The 16,232-nt window shown below is 43.7% G+C and overlaps 1 protein-coding gene across 3 annotated transcripts in view; it reads left to right on the top strand.

Moving 5' to 3' along the window:
• FAT1 (FAT atypical cadherin 1) overlaps positions 1-16,232 on the top strand; it is a 124,878-nt gene that overhangs the window by 84,336 nt on the left and 24,310 nt on the right. For all 3 annotated transcript variants that reach the window (XM_037055228.1, XM_037055229.1, XM_037055227.1), the window contains exons 8-13: positions 1,541-1,816; positions 1,928-2,138; positions 6,790-10,857; positions 11,363-11,559; positions 13,878-14,031; positions 15,105-15,338. In XM_037055228.1, coding sequence (XP_036911123.1) covers positions 1,541-1,816; positions 1,928-2,138; positions 6,790-10,857; positions 11,363-11,559; positions 13,878-14,031; positions 15,105-15,338 — 5,140 coding nt within the window. The remainder of the gene's footprint in view (positions 1-1,540; positions 1,817-1,927; positions 2,139-6,789; positions 10,858-11,362; positions 11,560-13,877; positions 14,032-15,104; positions 15,339-16,232) is intronic.

The following is a 16,232-nucleotide window of genomic DNA, read 5'->3' as shown; positions in this document are numbered from 1 at the left end:
TTTAGCAGCTTAGTATGAAATATGGTGTAGATTAACTAGAATTTCTCTAAGACCCAGGAAATATGTTCTCGTCTTTTCTCTGGAATACAGAATATCTTAACTTCGGTCCTTTGTTTAGGCTTCTGTAATGGGTTTTGAGATCCGTTTTATCCCTCTTACCCCATTTTAAGAGGGTCCGGGTCCAGGGAGAGGTGGTCAGCATATTGGAGGATGTTTCGGAGCCTGGGATGATCTGATAAAGCCCTAGAAATGACCTCTAGAGCTATCTCTTCCAGATTGTCATTGAATTTTAAGAATGAGACTTCTGTAGCTTTAGGTATTGATGTAATTTTCACGTAAAACCTTTCTGTGCTTTGGTGACTGTCGTTCATAATCATGCAACATGTGATGTTACAATCCATCACAGATGTTTTGCAGGGGTGTCCAACCCATGGCCTGCACCCAGGTTGGCTATGAATGTGTGTCCAACCCAACATGATACTGTAAATTTACTTAAAGCTTTTTTTTTTTGCATCAGTTTTTGTTAGTGTTTGTGTATCTAACATGTGTGACCCGAGGTAACTCTTCTTCCATTGTGGCCGAGAGACACCACTGGACACCCCCGTTTCAGGTTCTGTGAGACCGCCTTCCCGCAGAGGCCTCTATAGAGTTCCCGTGCCCGCAGCACCGTGGTTAATAAATAGCTCTACCTGAGTGTTGTATGCCGTTTGGACTAGCAAATCCCTGCTCCAAGTGTGCAAGGCGAGGCCCAGACTTCTGGTTCATGACTGTGCACCGTCTTGTATAAGCAGTAGTGGTCCCCACTGTGCCTCACCTACACACATCTTTTCAATCTGAACGTTAATCCCCTTACTGGCGAGTAAAAAGATTTCCCCAGGGACTGAGTTTGGTCAGCATTTGCTTTTTTTTCCTGTAAGGTTTTTGTTCTATGTTGACATATTTAAGGGGGTTTATCTTTTTATTGGACTGAAGTTGCTTTCAGGAAATTACTGTGTTTACTATTTGTGGGTGGGTTTTATGATCACAAAAACATAAGAATTTTAAAGCACATTTTAATTTTTTCAAAATATAAAAACTATGGATAGGAATCTGGAGTCTCAAAGATTAGAGAAGAAATGTAAATACTTAGACCATCTAGTAGCATCCTTAACTCAGTAGCTTGATAATTACAGATTCAACTCTGAGACAGGAAATTAGTCTTCTGTGAATCCTGGTAAAGTAAACTCTGTTTTCGTTATGTGAGTAACCTAAAAATATTTCTTCTGCATTTCATAAAGAAATGTGTGAAAGGTGTTACATTTTCTCTGCAAAGTTAGTCTCAAGGATTTAGAAAGGTTCTCATTATCATACTTATAGAGGTAATATATCCACGAAAAATATAAAGACATTTTGATTTTAGATTTTTGTTGCTTTTCTCATGTTTGTGTTTCATTTTGCTAAAATATCTATTTTTCCCCAATGTGCATCTGATCTTTCCCTGATTATTTATTAAAATATCATAATTAGGAATGTTGTTGTGTGAATCATTTTGTCATTGTAGGTATTCATCAAAGTAATAGACACAAATGACCACCGTCCTCAGTTTTCTACATCAAAATATGAAGTTGTTATTCCCGAAGATACAGCGCCGGAAACAGAAATTTTGCAAATCAGTGCTGTGGATAAGGATGAAAAAAACAAACTAATCTACACTCTGCAGAGCAGCATCGATCCACTGAGTCTCAAGAAATTTCGTCTTGACCCTGCCACCGGCTCCCTCTACACTGCGGAAGCCCTTGACCATGAAGCCGCTCACCAGCACGTGCTCACAGTCATGGTAGGGCCGCTGCCCCTCCTTCTGCCACCCTGTGGCTCCTGAAGGGCTTCATGATTTTCAGGGAGAAGAAAAGCTCCTTCAACAGGATCGATAATGTGTTGCTTCTTTTAGGTACGGGATCAAGATGTCCCTGTGAAGCGCAACTTTGCGAGGGTCATTGTGAATGTCAGCGACACCAATGACCATGCGCCCTGGTTCACGAGCTCCTCCTATGAAGGGCGGGTTTATGAGTCGGCCGCCACCGGCTCGGTGGTGCTGCAGGTCACCGCTCTGGACAAGGACAAAGGGAGGAATGCCGAAGTGGTGTACTCCATCGAGTCAGGTATTTGGGGAGCACTCCATAGGTTCATACTTTGTACTTGTTAAAAAGTTTTTATCTTCTTTTCTAAAATTAGTTCTGCATGTTAGAACATTTCTGTGTGTCACTGTAAAAATTGCTTACATTTATCTTACATGATAGGAGAAAGAAAAAAATTTTTTGGACTTGGAACTCTTTAGAAAGCTAGGCCAGAGCGTCCTAACTAAGTTTGGTTCAAGCTCTTGGAGACTCACAATGTTAGCAGGATCCAAGGCTGAGACGTCCTGCCATTCAGAAAACTTTGACTAATTCAGTATTTCTAAAATTGTTTTAACCACACAATCATTTCCCTTCTTAAACAATGAAACACTCTTGGGGAAATGCTGGCAGGTTAATACAATGCTTTGTGTTTAGTCTGAGAGAGTTCTCTTGGGCAGAGCAGGACGTTTCAGGAGTGTGGACTCCTTCAGTTCCGATGAAGTCCAATCTCAGAGAGGGTGTCACGCCCCTGCTCTGCCTCCCGGGTTAACATTGCCGCCACTGTGACCTCCACGCAGCTTGAACAGTTGCGTTTCATTCATGGGTTGTCACAGTGGTCCCCAGGGCGGGGCTTTGGACTGGAAGAAATGTTGAAAACCCCAAGGGGCTAGAGCGGGACAAGAGGCAGGAGGGGCCTGGACAAGAGACCAGCTGGAAGTGCTGGCAGTTCTCAGAGGGATAGGAAGGCAGGAGGTGAGAGTCCTGCTGGGGGTTACGGGACAGAGGACCACCGTGAGCGCTTGTGGCAAAGCAAAACGTTTTTGTTCACTGTTCCGTGTTATGCTGCTATTCGGTCATTCATGTGTTCATCCAATGGGCTCATGGAGCTCATTTTGTGTGCCAGGTGCCGTGCTAGGGTGCTCCATACTTGAACTGGATAGGCGTGGGGCTAGGGGTGGATAGGTGAGGGGTGGGGGGTTACCACTGGCCCACCCGTGTGTGTTCTTGCAAAAGATATCTATCCCTGCTTGAAACGGGAGTCGGTCTGCTTTAGAGCATTGATTGGTTCGGTCAGAAATGGCCTTGCTTTGGGACTTCGCCTACTCGTGCTAAATCATACACGTATGTGATTAGACATTGAGAAGGCAGCTTTCATTTTTCCATCTTTCTCAGTGTCATTGTTAGTACAAGGTCTCCTTCATTGTTCTGTCTCTGTAATGATTTTCAAGCACCGAGATCAATCCACTGAACTGGATTTGTTTTCTGTAAGTTCATACCTTTGCATGTTTAGAGACTGTATCTATCTTAGGCATTCGAATTGGAAGTGGTGTACATTTGCTATAGATCTTAGAATCGAAAGCTGAGCAAATGGAGAGTAAATTTAAAAAAACAACTTTGTGTTTTATGTGGTTAAACTCTTTTTATTTCTTAATTGAAGTTGCATTTATTTTGCCGAAAACGATCTAATTTGGTTCATGGGCCGTCCATGGTTACAGGAGTAATAAAATGTGTTTTAGGGGAGGCAGTGCCTCGCCTGAAGATGAAGGTTTTTCCACTGGTTCAGAAGTTTAGTCATTAAAAACTGGTGCATTCCATTGTGCGTGCCTGAGCGCTCCAGTGAAATGATTTTCTCATGGGCAAACCAGCTGGGTTTGTGTAGGAGAAAATGTGAAACTTTCCCTTAGCTTTCACATAATTCCCAGCAACTGGGTGGTTCAGATGTGATTGTTGGTGCCTGACCGAAGGCTTGTACATTCTTTAAATGCTTGTAATGACTGACAGAATTAGTACTTTGCTATTCCAAGAATGGAACTGTTTCTCCACTCAGAATAGATAATACCACGGGCCTGCTCTGGTGCAGAATTTGGACTTTTAAGAAACTGTTTTCTTAGATTCGGTGGTGCACAAATTGTGCTAAACAATTACTTGACAAGAATTGTGTGTATGTGCATCGTTTGAATAGCGGGACTATGAAATGGTCACGCAGCCTTTCACCTACTGTTTATTCATAATTGCCTGCTTCTAATTTCTGTCAGATTACATTTAATGAAGTTCAAAAGACTAGTTATAAATGCAGGCCATAACACTGCATGTTCAATCAGCAGCAATTTATTGAGCAAAAGGTTCCGTCTGATTAGGAGTCTTGAGGGAAAAAAGAATTAATTAAAGGATATTTTCAGTAACAATTGAGTTGTATGCTTAGAGGCATATCAGAGCCATACTCTGGGCTACGTGATGTTCTCTCCATTAAAAACCATTGTAATGCCTGGGAATAGGAACACTCGGTAGATTTGCTTGTTGACCAGAATTGGTTTTTTCCCCCACAAACTTAGGTTAACCATTATTGCACTTGAAGTTTTGGAGAGGCTGCCATCCTAGCAGTAAGTCAGCACCCACAGCAGGTCCACTGCAGAAAGGCACAGATTCCGGTGCACAGCTGGCTCCCTGACATGCCCTGTGGGGTGTGCATGTGTGTTACAGTCACAGCTAGTGAGCGTGGACCTGCAAGTTTGTCCAGATAACTGCCTTGTTCCAGTAGAGAGCGCAGTTTTGGGCTGTTTAGAAATCACCAGTATCCCCGGCTAAGGTGGATGACTGGGCCCCAGCCAAGTACAGACTTCTACCCCTGCCCCGTGAGCGTGCTCACCAGTGCCAGCCGTGCTCTTCACTGTTTGGTGAGTGTGCCTATTACTAGATCAGACAGGCATGCTCACGCCACTCAGCAGCCCTCTGTGTTTTTCCGCAGAAAGATCGCTCACGTTACTCTCCCATCTGCAAACCTGGTGATTTCTGCCATGGCTTATATATGTATGAGATCCATGCATTCACTGGCTGGCTGGGTCCTGGTTTACCTTGTGGCTGCAAGGCCAGAATCAAAGTCAGCCTACTTCAAGTGATAAAGAATGTCATGCCTTGTGCATTTGAAGCATTAAGATTTCACTATCCGAGATAAGATAGAAATGCACTTAGAAGATGAATATAATAAGTGGTAGGTTGGCTGCTTTATGAGGACAGACAGAGGGAAGGCCAGGGGTGGATGAAGGCAGCCGTCCAGAGGAGTTTCACAGTCTCTTCCATGATCCAGGCAGCCAGTCACAGTTTTAGAATTTGGGGTTATGCAGGCAGGATTGAGGAAGGATCTTGATGACTGACTAAGTCAGAGAGAATCTGGGGTCCTTGACTCTGAGGGACATAGATAGGCCGGAGACAGTGCCAGGCCTGGCAGAGGCCATGTGACCCCATTCATGGGTCAAAGTTCAGCTCAGAGCAGTGGGGCCTGGACACAGCGCGCGCCTCTTCCCTGTGGGAGATGGAGGAACAGCTATGGGGTGTGGATACAGAGCCAGGCAGGCTTCATGGACATCAGACTGGGTCTGCTCTCAGAAAAAAATTATCATGGGTTTTTGGAGACTGTATTAAAGGAAGGAAATGAAGGCTATAGAGGAAGTGTTTACGAGTAATGATGTGGAGAAAGAAGTGCTTGGCTAATCCCTTGGCTTGCAAAACACACCAAGTAATACTGTTCTATGAAGGGCCGCACTTGTTTGCAAACCCAGAGGAAAACAATTCAAGAAAGCCATTACGTGGCAAATCAGCCTTGTTTTGGACAAGTGTAACGGTTCACTTGGGAGAAACACGTTCAGTTCTATGACTAGGGTAGTGGATCTCGACTAGTTTGTGAAACAGAAAAGGGATGAAGGGTTCCTGGATGGATCGAACCCTCCTCACCTTGCCTTGATCTATTTGAGAAGAGAGGTAACCCCCAACCTGCAGCAAACTGCTCGTTTTGTCAGAAAGATTTCAGTTGATGACACAAACAATGGAATGTTGTGGAGTTGTATTTGCAGCTGAATACATATATATAACACAGGTGGAAAAGGTCCAATGAAAAGCCAGTAAAACAGTCTATGCTGGAGGAGAGTTCCTTGGACTCAATACTGCTGACTTTTGGAACCAACCATTTTTATTGTGGGGGCATCCTGTGTATTGCAGGAAGTTTAGCAGCATCTCTGGTTTGGATACCAGTAGCACCCGCTGTACGCAGTGACAACCAAACGTGTCTCCAGACATTGTTCAGTGTCCCCTTCTGGGCAGAATCACCCCCTCTTGAGAACCACTGACCTAGGGAATAAAATATTAAGAAAAGAGTATGACTGACATCTTCAAAACTGATGTACTGGGATAAGTTCCACACTGGCTTATTTATCAATTCCCTGAACATTTGAAATAAGACACAGTTCTAAGTTTGTTAAATTTTCTTAACGAGTTGGTCTGCCCTTTTATAATGAGTAAGAGAGATCTTGAACATTTTCAAGTTGGTAAATGCTGAAAATATGTTCCGACGGGTGTTGAGGGACTCGTGCACAATCACGGGCTAACTGCCCTGTGGAAGGTGAGCACGTTCTTCGGCAGGCACACTCCTGGTCCGAGTGAAAGACTGAGTCGGGTGTTAGATACAGAACGATATTTCTTCTGTTTCTCGCTTTTCCTGTTTTATGGACAAAACTCTGAGAAGTCTGCCTTATTTTAAGTGGATAAAAATGAAACAACTTCCATTCAAATGTTGATAATCTAGAATTTCTGTTTATTTTCACAATATCGTTTTTAAAGATATCTTCTTCTTTGTCTGTATTTCCGAACACACTTCTGATCCCTGTAGTTTTCTCTAACATGTTTTTTTTTCCTTTTCTCCCAGGAAATATTGGAAATTCTTTTACAATTGATCCTATCTTGGGCTCCATCAAAACTGCCAGAGAATTAGATCGAAGTAACCAAGTGGAATATGATTTAATTGTAAAAGCTACAGATAAAGGCAGTCCACCAATGAGTGAAATAACTTCTGTGCATATCTTCGTCACAATTGCCGACAATGCCGCTCCTAAGTTTACATCTAAAGAATACTCTGTGGAAATCAGTGAAACCGTTGGCACGGGGAGTTTTGTCGGAATGGTTACAGCCCATAGTCAGTCATCAGTGGTATATGAAATAAAAGATGGAAATGTAGCCGATGCTTTTGATATTAACCCACATTCTGGAAGCATCATCACTCAGAAAGCCCTGGATTTTGAAGCTTTGCCTGTGTACACACTGACAGTACAAGGCACGAACATGGCCGGCCTGTCGACGAACACCACGGTACTAGTGCACCTACAGGACGAGAACGACAACGCGCCCGTGTTCACGCAGGCGGAATACACAGGACGCATCAGCGAGTCAGCTTCCGTTAACAGCGTGGTCCTAACAGACAAGGACGTCCCCTTGGTGATTCGGGCAACTGATGCCGATAAAGAATCGAATGCTTTGCTGGTTTATCACATCATTGAACCGTACGCACACAAATATTTTGCCATCGATTCTAGCACCGGTGCAATTCGCACCGTCCTGAGTTTGGACTACGAGGAAACGAGTACCTTTCACTTCACCGTGCAGGTGCATGACATGGGGACGCCGCGATTGTTTGCGGAATATGCAGCCAACGTGACCATCCACGTGATTGACATTAATGACTGCCCCCCGGTGTTCTCCAAGTCATTGTACGAAGCCTCTCTCTTGCTGCCAACATACACAGGCGTGAAAGTCCTCACAGTCAACGCAGCCGATGCCGACTCCAGCGCCTTCTCGCAACTGATGTACTCCATCACCGAAGGCAACATCGGGGAGAAGTTCTGGATGGACCACAGGACGGGTTCCATTACGGTGCAAAACACGACTCAGTTAAGAAGCCGCTATGAGTTAGCCGTCCGAGCTTCCGACGGCAGATTTGCAAGCTTTTCCTCCGTGAAAATCAATGTGAGAGAGAGCAAAGAAAGTCAACTGAAGTTCACCCAAGATTTCTACTCTGCAGTCGTGAAAGAGAACTCCACGGAAGCCAGAGTGTTAGCTGTCATCGCTGCTATTGGGAATCCGATCAACGAGCCTTTGTTCTACCGCATCCTCAACCCCGATCGCAGGTTTAAAATAAGTCGCACTTCGGGCGTTCTCTCGACCACGGGGATACCGTTTGATCGGGAACAGCAGGAGGCGTTTGATGTGGTCGTCGAAGTGACACAAGAACATAAGCCCGCGGCAGTGTCCCATGTCCTTGTGAAGGTCGTCATTGAAGACCAAAATGACAATGCACCTGTGTTTGTCAACCTTCCTTACTACGCTGTTGTTAAGGTGGATGCGGCGGTGGGCCACGTTATTCGCCACGTTACCGCCGTGGACAGAGATAGTGGCAGAAATGGTGAAGTGCATTACTACCTTAAGGAACATCACGAGCACTTTCAAATCGGACCCTCGGGTGAGATTTCACTAAAAAAGCAGTTTGAACCTGACACCTTAAATAAACAATATCTGGTCACGGTGGTGGCAAAAGATGGAGGAAACCCAGCTTTTTCGGCTGAAGTCCTGGTTCCCATCACCGTGATGAACAGGGCCATGCCTGTGTTCGAAAAGTCTTTCTACAGTGCAGAGGTCCCAGAGAATGCCCAGATGCACAGCCCCGTCGTCCACATCCAAGCCAACAGTCCAGAAGGGTTGAAGGTCTTCTACAGCATCACAGACGGCGATCCTTTTAGCCAGTTTACCATTAACTTCAACACGGGAGTCATCAACGTCGTAGCTCCTCTGGACTTCGAGTCTCACCCAGCCTATAAGCTGAGCGTGCGCGCCACCGACTCGTTGACCGGTGCCCATGCGGAGGTGTTCGTGGACATAATAGTGGAGGACATCAATGATAATCCTCCTGTGTTTGTGCAACAGTCTTACACGGTGACGCTGTCTGAGGCATCTGTCATTGGAACCTCTGTTGTCCAGGTGAGAGCGACCGATTCGGACTCGGAACCAAACAGAGGGATCTCTTACCACATGTCTGGCAATCACAGCAAGAGCCAGGACCATTTTCACGTCGACAGCAGCACTGGCCTCATTTCACTAGTCAGGACTTTGGACTACGAGGAGGTCCGTCGGCACAAGATTTTCGTGAGGGCTATTGACGGGGGCATGCCCCCGCTGAGCAGTGATGTGATCGTCACAGTGGATGTCACGGACCTCAATGATAACCCGCCACTGTTTGACCAACAGATTTATGAGGCCAGAATCAGTGAGCACGCCACACATGGGCATTTTGTGGCCTGTGTCAAAGCCTACGATGCAGACAGCTCAGACATAGGCAAGTTGGAATACTCCATCCTGTCTGGCAATGATCACAAGAATTTTGTCATGGACAGTGAGACGGGGATTATCACGCTCTCAAACCTCCGCCGACACACCTTGAAGCCATTTTCCAGTCTTAACATTTCTGTCTCGGATGGAGTCTTTAGAAGTTCAGCTCAGGTTCATGTAACTGTAATTGGAGGCAATTTGCACAGCCCTGTTTTCCCTCAGAACGAATATGAAGTGGAACTGGCTGAAAACGCCCCCTTACACACCCTGGTAATTGAGGTTAAAGCAACTGATGGGGATTCTGGTGTTTACGGCGACATCACTTACCACATTGTGAATGACTTTGCTAAAGACAGATTTTACACAAATGAGAGGGGACAGATATTTACTTTGGAAAAACTCGATCGTGAAATCCCAGCGGAGAAAGTCATCGCAGTTCGTTTAATGGCTAAGGATGCTGGAGGAAAAGTTGCTTTCTGCACCATTAATGTCATCCTTACCGATGACAATGATAATGCGCCACAATTTCGAGCAACCAAGTATGAAGTAAACATCGGATCCAATGCTCCCAAAGGGACCTCCGTCATTAAAGTTCTTGCAAGTGACGCAGACGAGGGGTCCAATGCCGATGTCACCTATGCCATTGAAGCAGATTCTGAAAGCGTGAAAGAGAACTTGGAAATTAACAAACTGTCTGGCATGATTACTACAAAGGAAAGCTTAATTGGCTTGGAAGATGAGTTCTTCACTTTCTTCGTGAGAGCGGTGGACAACGGGTCTCCGCAGAAAGAGTCCGTTGTTCCCGTCTACGTGAAAATACTCCCGCCGGAAACGCAGCTTCCGAAGTTTTCCGAGCCGTTCTATACCTACACCGTTTCAGAAGACATGCCCATTGGGACGGAAATCGATGTCATCCGAGCAGAACACAGTGGGACTGTTCTTTACAGCCTCGTCAAAGGGAACACTCCTGAGAGCAATAGGGATGAGTGCTTTGTGCTCGACAGACAGAGTGGGAAACTGAAACTGGAAAAGGCGCTTGACCACGAGACAACGAAGTGGTATCAGTTTTCCATACTGGCCAAGTGCCCTCGTGAGGATGATGAGGTGGTGGCTTCTGTGGACGTTAGTATCCAAGTGAAAGATGCGAATGATAACAGCCCCGTCTTGGAGTCTAACCCGTATGAGGCATTTATTGTTGAAAACCAGCCGGGGGGAAGTCCAGTCATCCAGATTCGGGCGTCTGATCTGGACTCAGGGACCAATGGCCAGGTTATGTATAGTCTAGATCCGTCGCAAAGTGTAGAAGTCACCGAATCTTTTGCCATCAACATGGAAACTGGCTGGATCACAACCCTGAAGGAGCTTGACCATGAAAAGAGAAGCAATTACCAGATTAAAGTGGTTGCGTCAGATCATGGTGAAAGGGTTCAGCTGTCCTCCACGGCCATCGTGGATGTCACTGTCACCGATGTCAACGATAGTCCCCCACGATTCACTGCGGAGATTTATAAAGGGACAGTGAGTGAAGATGACCTACCAGGCGGTGTAATCGCCATTTTAAGTACCACGGATGCTGACTCGGAAGAAATTAACAGACAAGTTACATATTACATAACAGGTAGGAAATTGAAACGGAAGGGTTTAATTTAACATTAAAACATTAGAAGTATAAATTCTGAAATATATATTTTGTGGAAATAAGGAAGTAAAAGGATGATTTTCCTTAAGTCTATCTAAAATAAGTAGAAGTAGCATCTCTTAAGCAACATTTCAAGTTCTTTGCCTGAACCAAGGTAACGTTTCATTAGACTGTTTTTTATTTTTATGACTCCTTTGAGCTTTATGCTCAGTACATAATAAATATAATTAAAAAGAAAAACTATAGTTTCAGTGTAGGCTAAAGTATTGTTTAGTAGTTCTTATATTTTATTTGGCTTAATCCTGTGTTTAAATAAAATTTTAACGGGAAAGCTAATATACCCAATTCAAATGTAATTATTAAAAACCTTAATTCTTTCAAACCATGACATTACAAATCTGTTGTAAAACTTATTTCTCCTGTTACTTATTTCTTTCTTTATTTCAACAAGTTTGATTGTCATCTTCCTCCTTTGATTTAATAGGAGGGGACCCTCTGGGGCAGTTTGCAGTTGAGAATATACAGAATGAGTGGAAGGTCTATGTGAAGAAACCTCTGGACAGGGAAGCAAGGGACAACTATCTTCTGACCATCACAGCAACTGATGGGACCTTCTCCTCAAAAGCAATAGTTGAAGTGAAGGTTCTTGATGCCAATGACAACAGTCCAGTTTGTGAAAAGGTACGCTGCTCTTTCTTTGAATTTCTAGATTACAAATTTGGATTTCTTTCTTAAACCTACCAGTAGGGCTGTCATGAGCTGCCATGGTGTTACTGAGATGTGTTTCAGGTTACAACCTCTTACTGGCCAAGCAGAGGTGAGTGTGAAATGGGGCAAGAGATGGGTTAGCCTCAGGACTGTTTTAGGGAGTGCTGAAGAGTGTAAAAATCGTTCAGAGGGCTGTAAATTATGCACAGGATTGCAATCCTGTTTAACTTTAAAAACGCCCAGCCGAGTGTTTAGGAAGAAATTCCCTTTATTGGGGGATGAGGTTTTTTTGGAGAGAACATCTGGCCAGCAGTTCTTCATACAGGGCTCAGTTTTGCTTTCCCCATTTTGGGGGCACTCACTCTTAACACCCTCGAGACACTACGAGGTATGCGGTGTGGCTCCTGCAGCAGTGGAGGCGCCGTTCCGTGTGAACACTGGGCCTCTATCCCAGGGCAGACGGGACGTGGAGTCCTTTTCCACTTAAATGGTGGCGAGGACATGACCAGGAGGGAGTTTCCCAAGGCAGGTGAGTTTGGTAGTGCTCGGAGGGTTCCGATGAGGAACGATGGCAGCGTGGGGGTGCGGTGGCAGAAGGGAGGAAAGGGCAGAGGCCTGGAGCACCTACCTGGTCCTGCCCGGAGGTGACGGCATAGTAGGCCTTTCAAGTCAGGATCAACTGGACTCCTCCTACAGGAGCCGAGGGGAGAGACCAGAGAGAAGCCGTGGGTGGGAGTGGGGGTGGGGAGTTGCTTCTAGAGGGAACATGTTGGATTCCACTTCTGATTTGTTCAGTTTAAGGTAATGGGACATTAAGCTAAATATTTTTAAACATTTAGAGATGGTGATATTGAGGATGGATATTAGGCAAGGATATGCACATTTGGCCGTTTCTGTGGATAACCTGCCGTTGAATTCATTCGAGAGGGTAATAACAAAAAGGGAAAGAGCAGATAGGTATTTCCCGAGGGAGGAGCGAGGAGGGAGGAGGAAGCGGAGGTGGAAAGAAGGGAACAGAGCTGTCAGGGTGGATTCCTGGGAGCTAAGGGTCCGAGGAGGCAGGATGGCGAGCAGGGTGTGACCGAGGTTGAAATGGAGCCTTGGGCTGTGACTGCCTTGGAGACAGTGGTCTGAGCTCACAATTCAGAGGGACGCCTGCTTGCTCTAGATTAAACGGTGCGCCACTGAGGAAATCGCCGTGGACAGTAAAGGGAGGAAGGGGCCTGTGGTCCGATGAGGGGAGGCTGGGCCCAGGGGAGAGTCATCTTGCAGTAGGACAGCGTAGTGGGAGAAGGCTGCGGTGAGCGTGAGATGCTGTAGGCGGAGCAGGGCTGCTCTCAGGGAAGTGCACACTGGTTCACTCTGATTTGTCGGGACAGGCGTGGAGCTTCTGGGGGGCGAAGAGTTCACTCTAGTCCATGCGTGTGTGTTTTGGAGGGCGGGATATCGTATATATATTTATGTCTTACAGGCAGACACTAAATGGGTGTTGTGTTGTTTTCTAACACTTTCATATTATTTCAATGTAATATATACCCTATTGACCCTGGGAAAAAATAAAATTAGAGCACTACATCATTTCAAAGCGTTAGTATTGTAAAACATTGTGTTTCATGAGTCATAAAATGCCATTCACCTAAACTTGAGTTTGGGTTAAAAAAATAAATTCAGCGAAATCTCACCTGTCTTGTGTTTCGGTTTATGGCACAGGTTTCTAAATAGTTGGAAGAGGGAACAACCCTTCATTTGAGAGTTAGGTTGCATGTGGAGAGAGAGGTTCGAACAGGTCACAGAAGGGCCAGCTTGATCACGTGGCCTTAGGAATCTTTGTTTTCTCCCAGACGTGAAGCTTACTTCTTTCTCAGCTGTGTTTATTTGGTTATATGTTAAGAGCAGTTGCAAACAATAAATTTCCATATTGGAAATTGGTAGATATGATGTAACAGGCATCTGTTCTCTCCAATCCTTGGGTAAATGTGGAGCATTATGTGTATTTTCTCATTAGAATTTAAATTAAATGTGAAACCAAGTCAAAGACACGAAGCATTATATTCAGAACTCTGTAGGTTAAGTGGCAGATTGGACTCTTTCAACAACATGGAATTGTAAACTGTTGCGTGGCTTCTTGTTTTATAAGGAAAATAGTTTTGAAAGCTCCTTGGGTTTTTAACTTTAGTCATTTCCTGTGTTTTCTGTGGCCAAGGTAAAATGATTTCCTTTCTGTTATCCCCTTGGCAGTCATGCTGACTTTCACTGTTTTCTGTTAACGATATTGATTCCAATTTTTGTAGACTTTCTATTCAGACACGATTCCAGAAGATGCCTTTCCTGGGAAACTGATCATGCAGGTCTCTGCTACGGATGCAGATATCCGTTCCAATGCTGAAATTACTTACACGTTGTTTGGTCCAGGTGCAGAAAAATTCAAACTAAATCCAGACACAGGTAATGATAGAGTTTGGGGCAAATTAATTGTGTTTCAACAAAATCATGTGTATGGGTGGTTTTTAGATCACTTGTAGAATTTGAAAATGTACATTTGAAAAAAAATTTTCAAAAGAACATTTGAAAATGTTCTTGTAAAAATATACTTGGATGTTACAAAATTGTTATTTTTTAGGAATTCAAACAGCAGTGTAATGTGTAAAATTGGGGTTGAGATTAAAACATCAATAGTCAGGGATTTAAAATTGTTTATATCACCTTTTATTTTAAAAAAACAACTAAGAAGTTAAAGTATATTTCAAACTTTCATTTTTACCTGTTTTACTCTTTTTTAAGATTTTATTTATTTGTTTTTAGACAGAGGGGAAAAGAGGGAAGAAGAGAAAGAGAAAAACATCAATTTGTGGTTGCCTCTCATGCACCCCCAGCTGGGGACCTGGCCTGCAACCCAGGCATGTGCCCTGACTGGGAATTGAACTGGTGACCCTTTGCTTTGCAGGCTGGCACTCAATCCACTGAGCCACACCAGCCAGGGCTATTCATTTTATATGTAATTTGTATTCACGATTTTTTTACCATAAATTTATTATTTAGCATATTCATTAAAATAACTAATGATACGTTATTCATCTTTAGATTGCTAGGGTTGTTTTCCTCTTATAATTTGTATTTTGTTAAAATTGAGGTCAAGTAATAGTTTTGTATGAAGCTCTCTCCTACCAAAGAACTAATTATGAAACTATGGATCTAATATTTTGAGTCAGTTTTTTTAAATTTAAATTTGGCAAATTAGGTAGCTGCTTTGCTTTTGTGACATGACGTATCGTGCGGGAGGCCCTAGCCTTGGGATCTTTATGACCGAGGGAGGTGGCACCTACCTACAGGGTTTGGAAGCCTGCAACTCACTGTATGCGCACAGCTGCTGACTGTCATTGATGAAACTGTTCTCCAGAGGAGAGCTATCATTCAGATTCTGTAATTGTAAGAGAAAAGGAGAAGATGGAAGATTTAGTATTGCAGTTCACACCTGAAATGTCAAGTGAGTCCGTTTATGGTGGTTTGTTTGTTTTTAGGGGAACTGAAGACATTAGCCCCCCTTGATCGCGAGGAGCAAGCGATTTATCATCTTCTCGTCAAGGCCACAGACGGAGGGGGGCGATTCTGTCAAGCCAACATTGTGCTCACCTTAGAAGATGTGAATGATAATGCCCCCGAGTTCTCCGCCGATCCTTATACCATCACCGTGTTCGAGAACACAGAGCCTGGGACGCTGTTGACCCGAGTGCAGGCCACGGATGCTGATGCAGGTATCACGTGGGGGGCTTTGTCTCCAGGCTCCGCTCCCACATCCTAGGAACCTTTGTTCCTAGGGGCAAAATTAATTGTGTTTCAACAAAATCATGTGAATGGGTGGTTTTTAGATCACTTGTGTGAAAACACATCCCCCATGTGGGCGGTTGAATCATTTTACCTCATGCGTGTTGAATAACTCATCAGTTTTGTTATTTCGTCATTGTGTTATTTTATTCCTTAGCATTAAAAATGGAAGGAAATATTTAGCCTAATGAATTCACCTTTAATGAGTATTTGAAGTCTCAGAATTGTGCTCATTGCACTTGCTATTGTAAGATAACTATAGTGTTCCTAAAATTCTGGGAGGGTAGGTGACTGTGTTAACTGACTTTTATATTTTATTGAGTTAATGAAGTGGTATTTTGTGAATAAACCATTAGTGACATAAAGAGATTTTAGTATCAAAGGAACATAACAGGAATAAATGCTCTGATTGTTATAGTTTTCTGTGCCTTTCAAACTTTTATGGAGAAAAAAAAGTCTAGGCCATCTATAGAGCAGAGAATAAAAATAACTTCTTCAGTCATGCTAATAATTAGAAGAATAACAAAAATGTAAGTTTTCAAGTAAATCTTTGACACCGAAGGTAAATAAATAGACTTTAAAAAATCTGTTGGGTGTTATAGCCTAGGTCTGTATAAAACATGGCCTTAAAAAGCCAGATAACTATGCAATAATATTTACTTTAACTCAGCGAGTTAATATAAAAGTTTACTTTTTTAATATCATAGTCATACGAATTTTTAAATAACACGTGTTAGCATTTTTCTTTTTCAGTGTGTACACTACATGTTTGTTTGTTTGTTTTCAAAAATATAATTTGCTTAAACTCCTTGAAAGAAAACATT

Source organism: Sturnira hondurensis, unplaced genomic scaffold (assembly GCF_014824575.4).
Source record: "Sturnira hondurensis isolate 20B ecotype Veracruz unplaced genomic scaffold, ASM1482457v3 Scaffold0008640, whole genome shotgun sequence".
Classification (NCBI taxonomy): Eukaryota; Metazoa; Chordata; class Mammalia; order Chiroptera; family Phyllostomidae; genus Sturnira; species Sturnira hondurensis.
The sequence above is the reverse complement of the archived record's forward strand: the minus strand, read 5'-3'. Positions and strand labels throughout refer to the sequence as shown.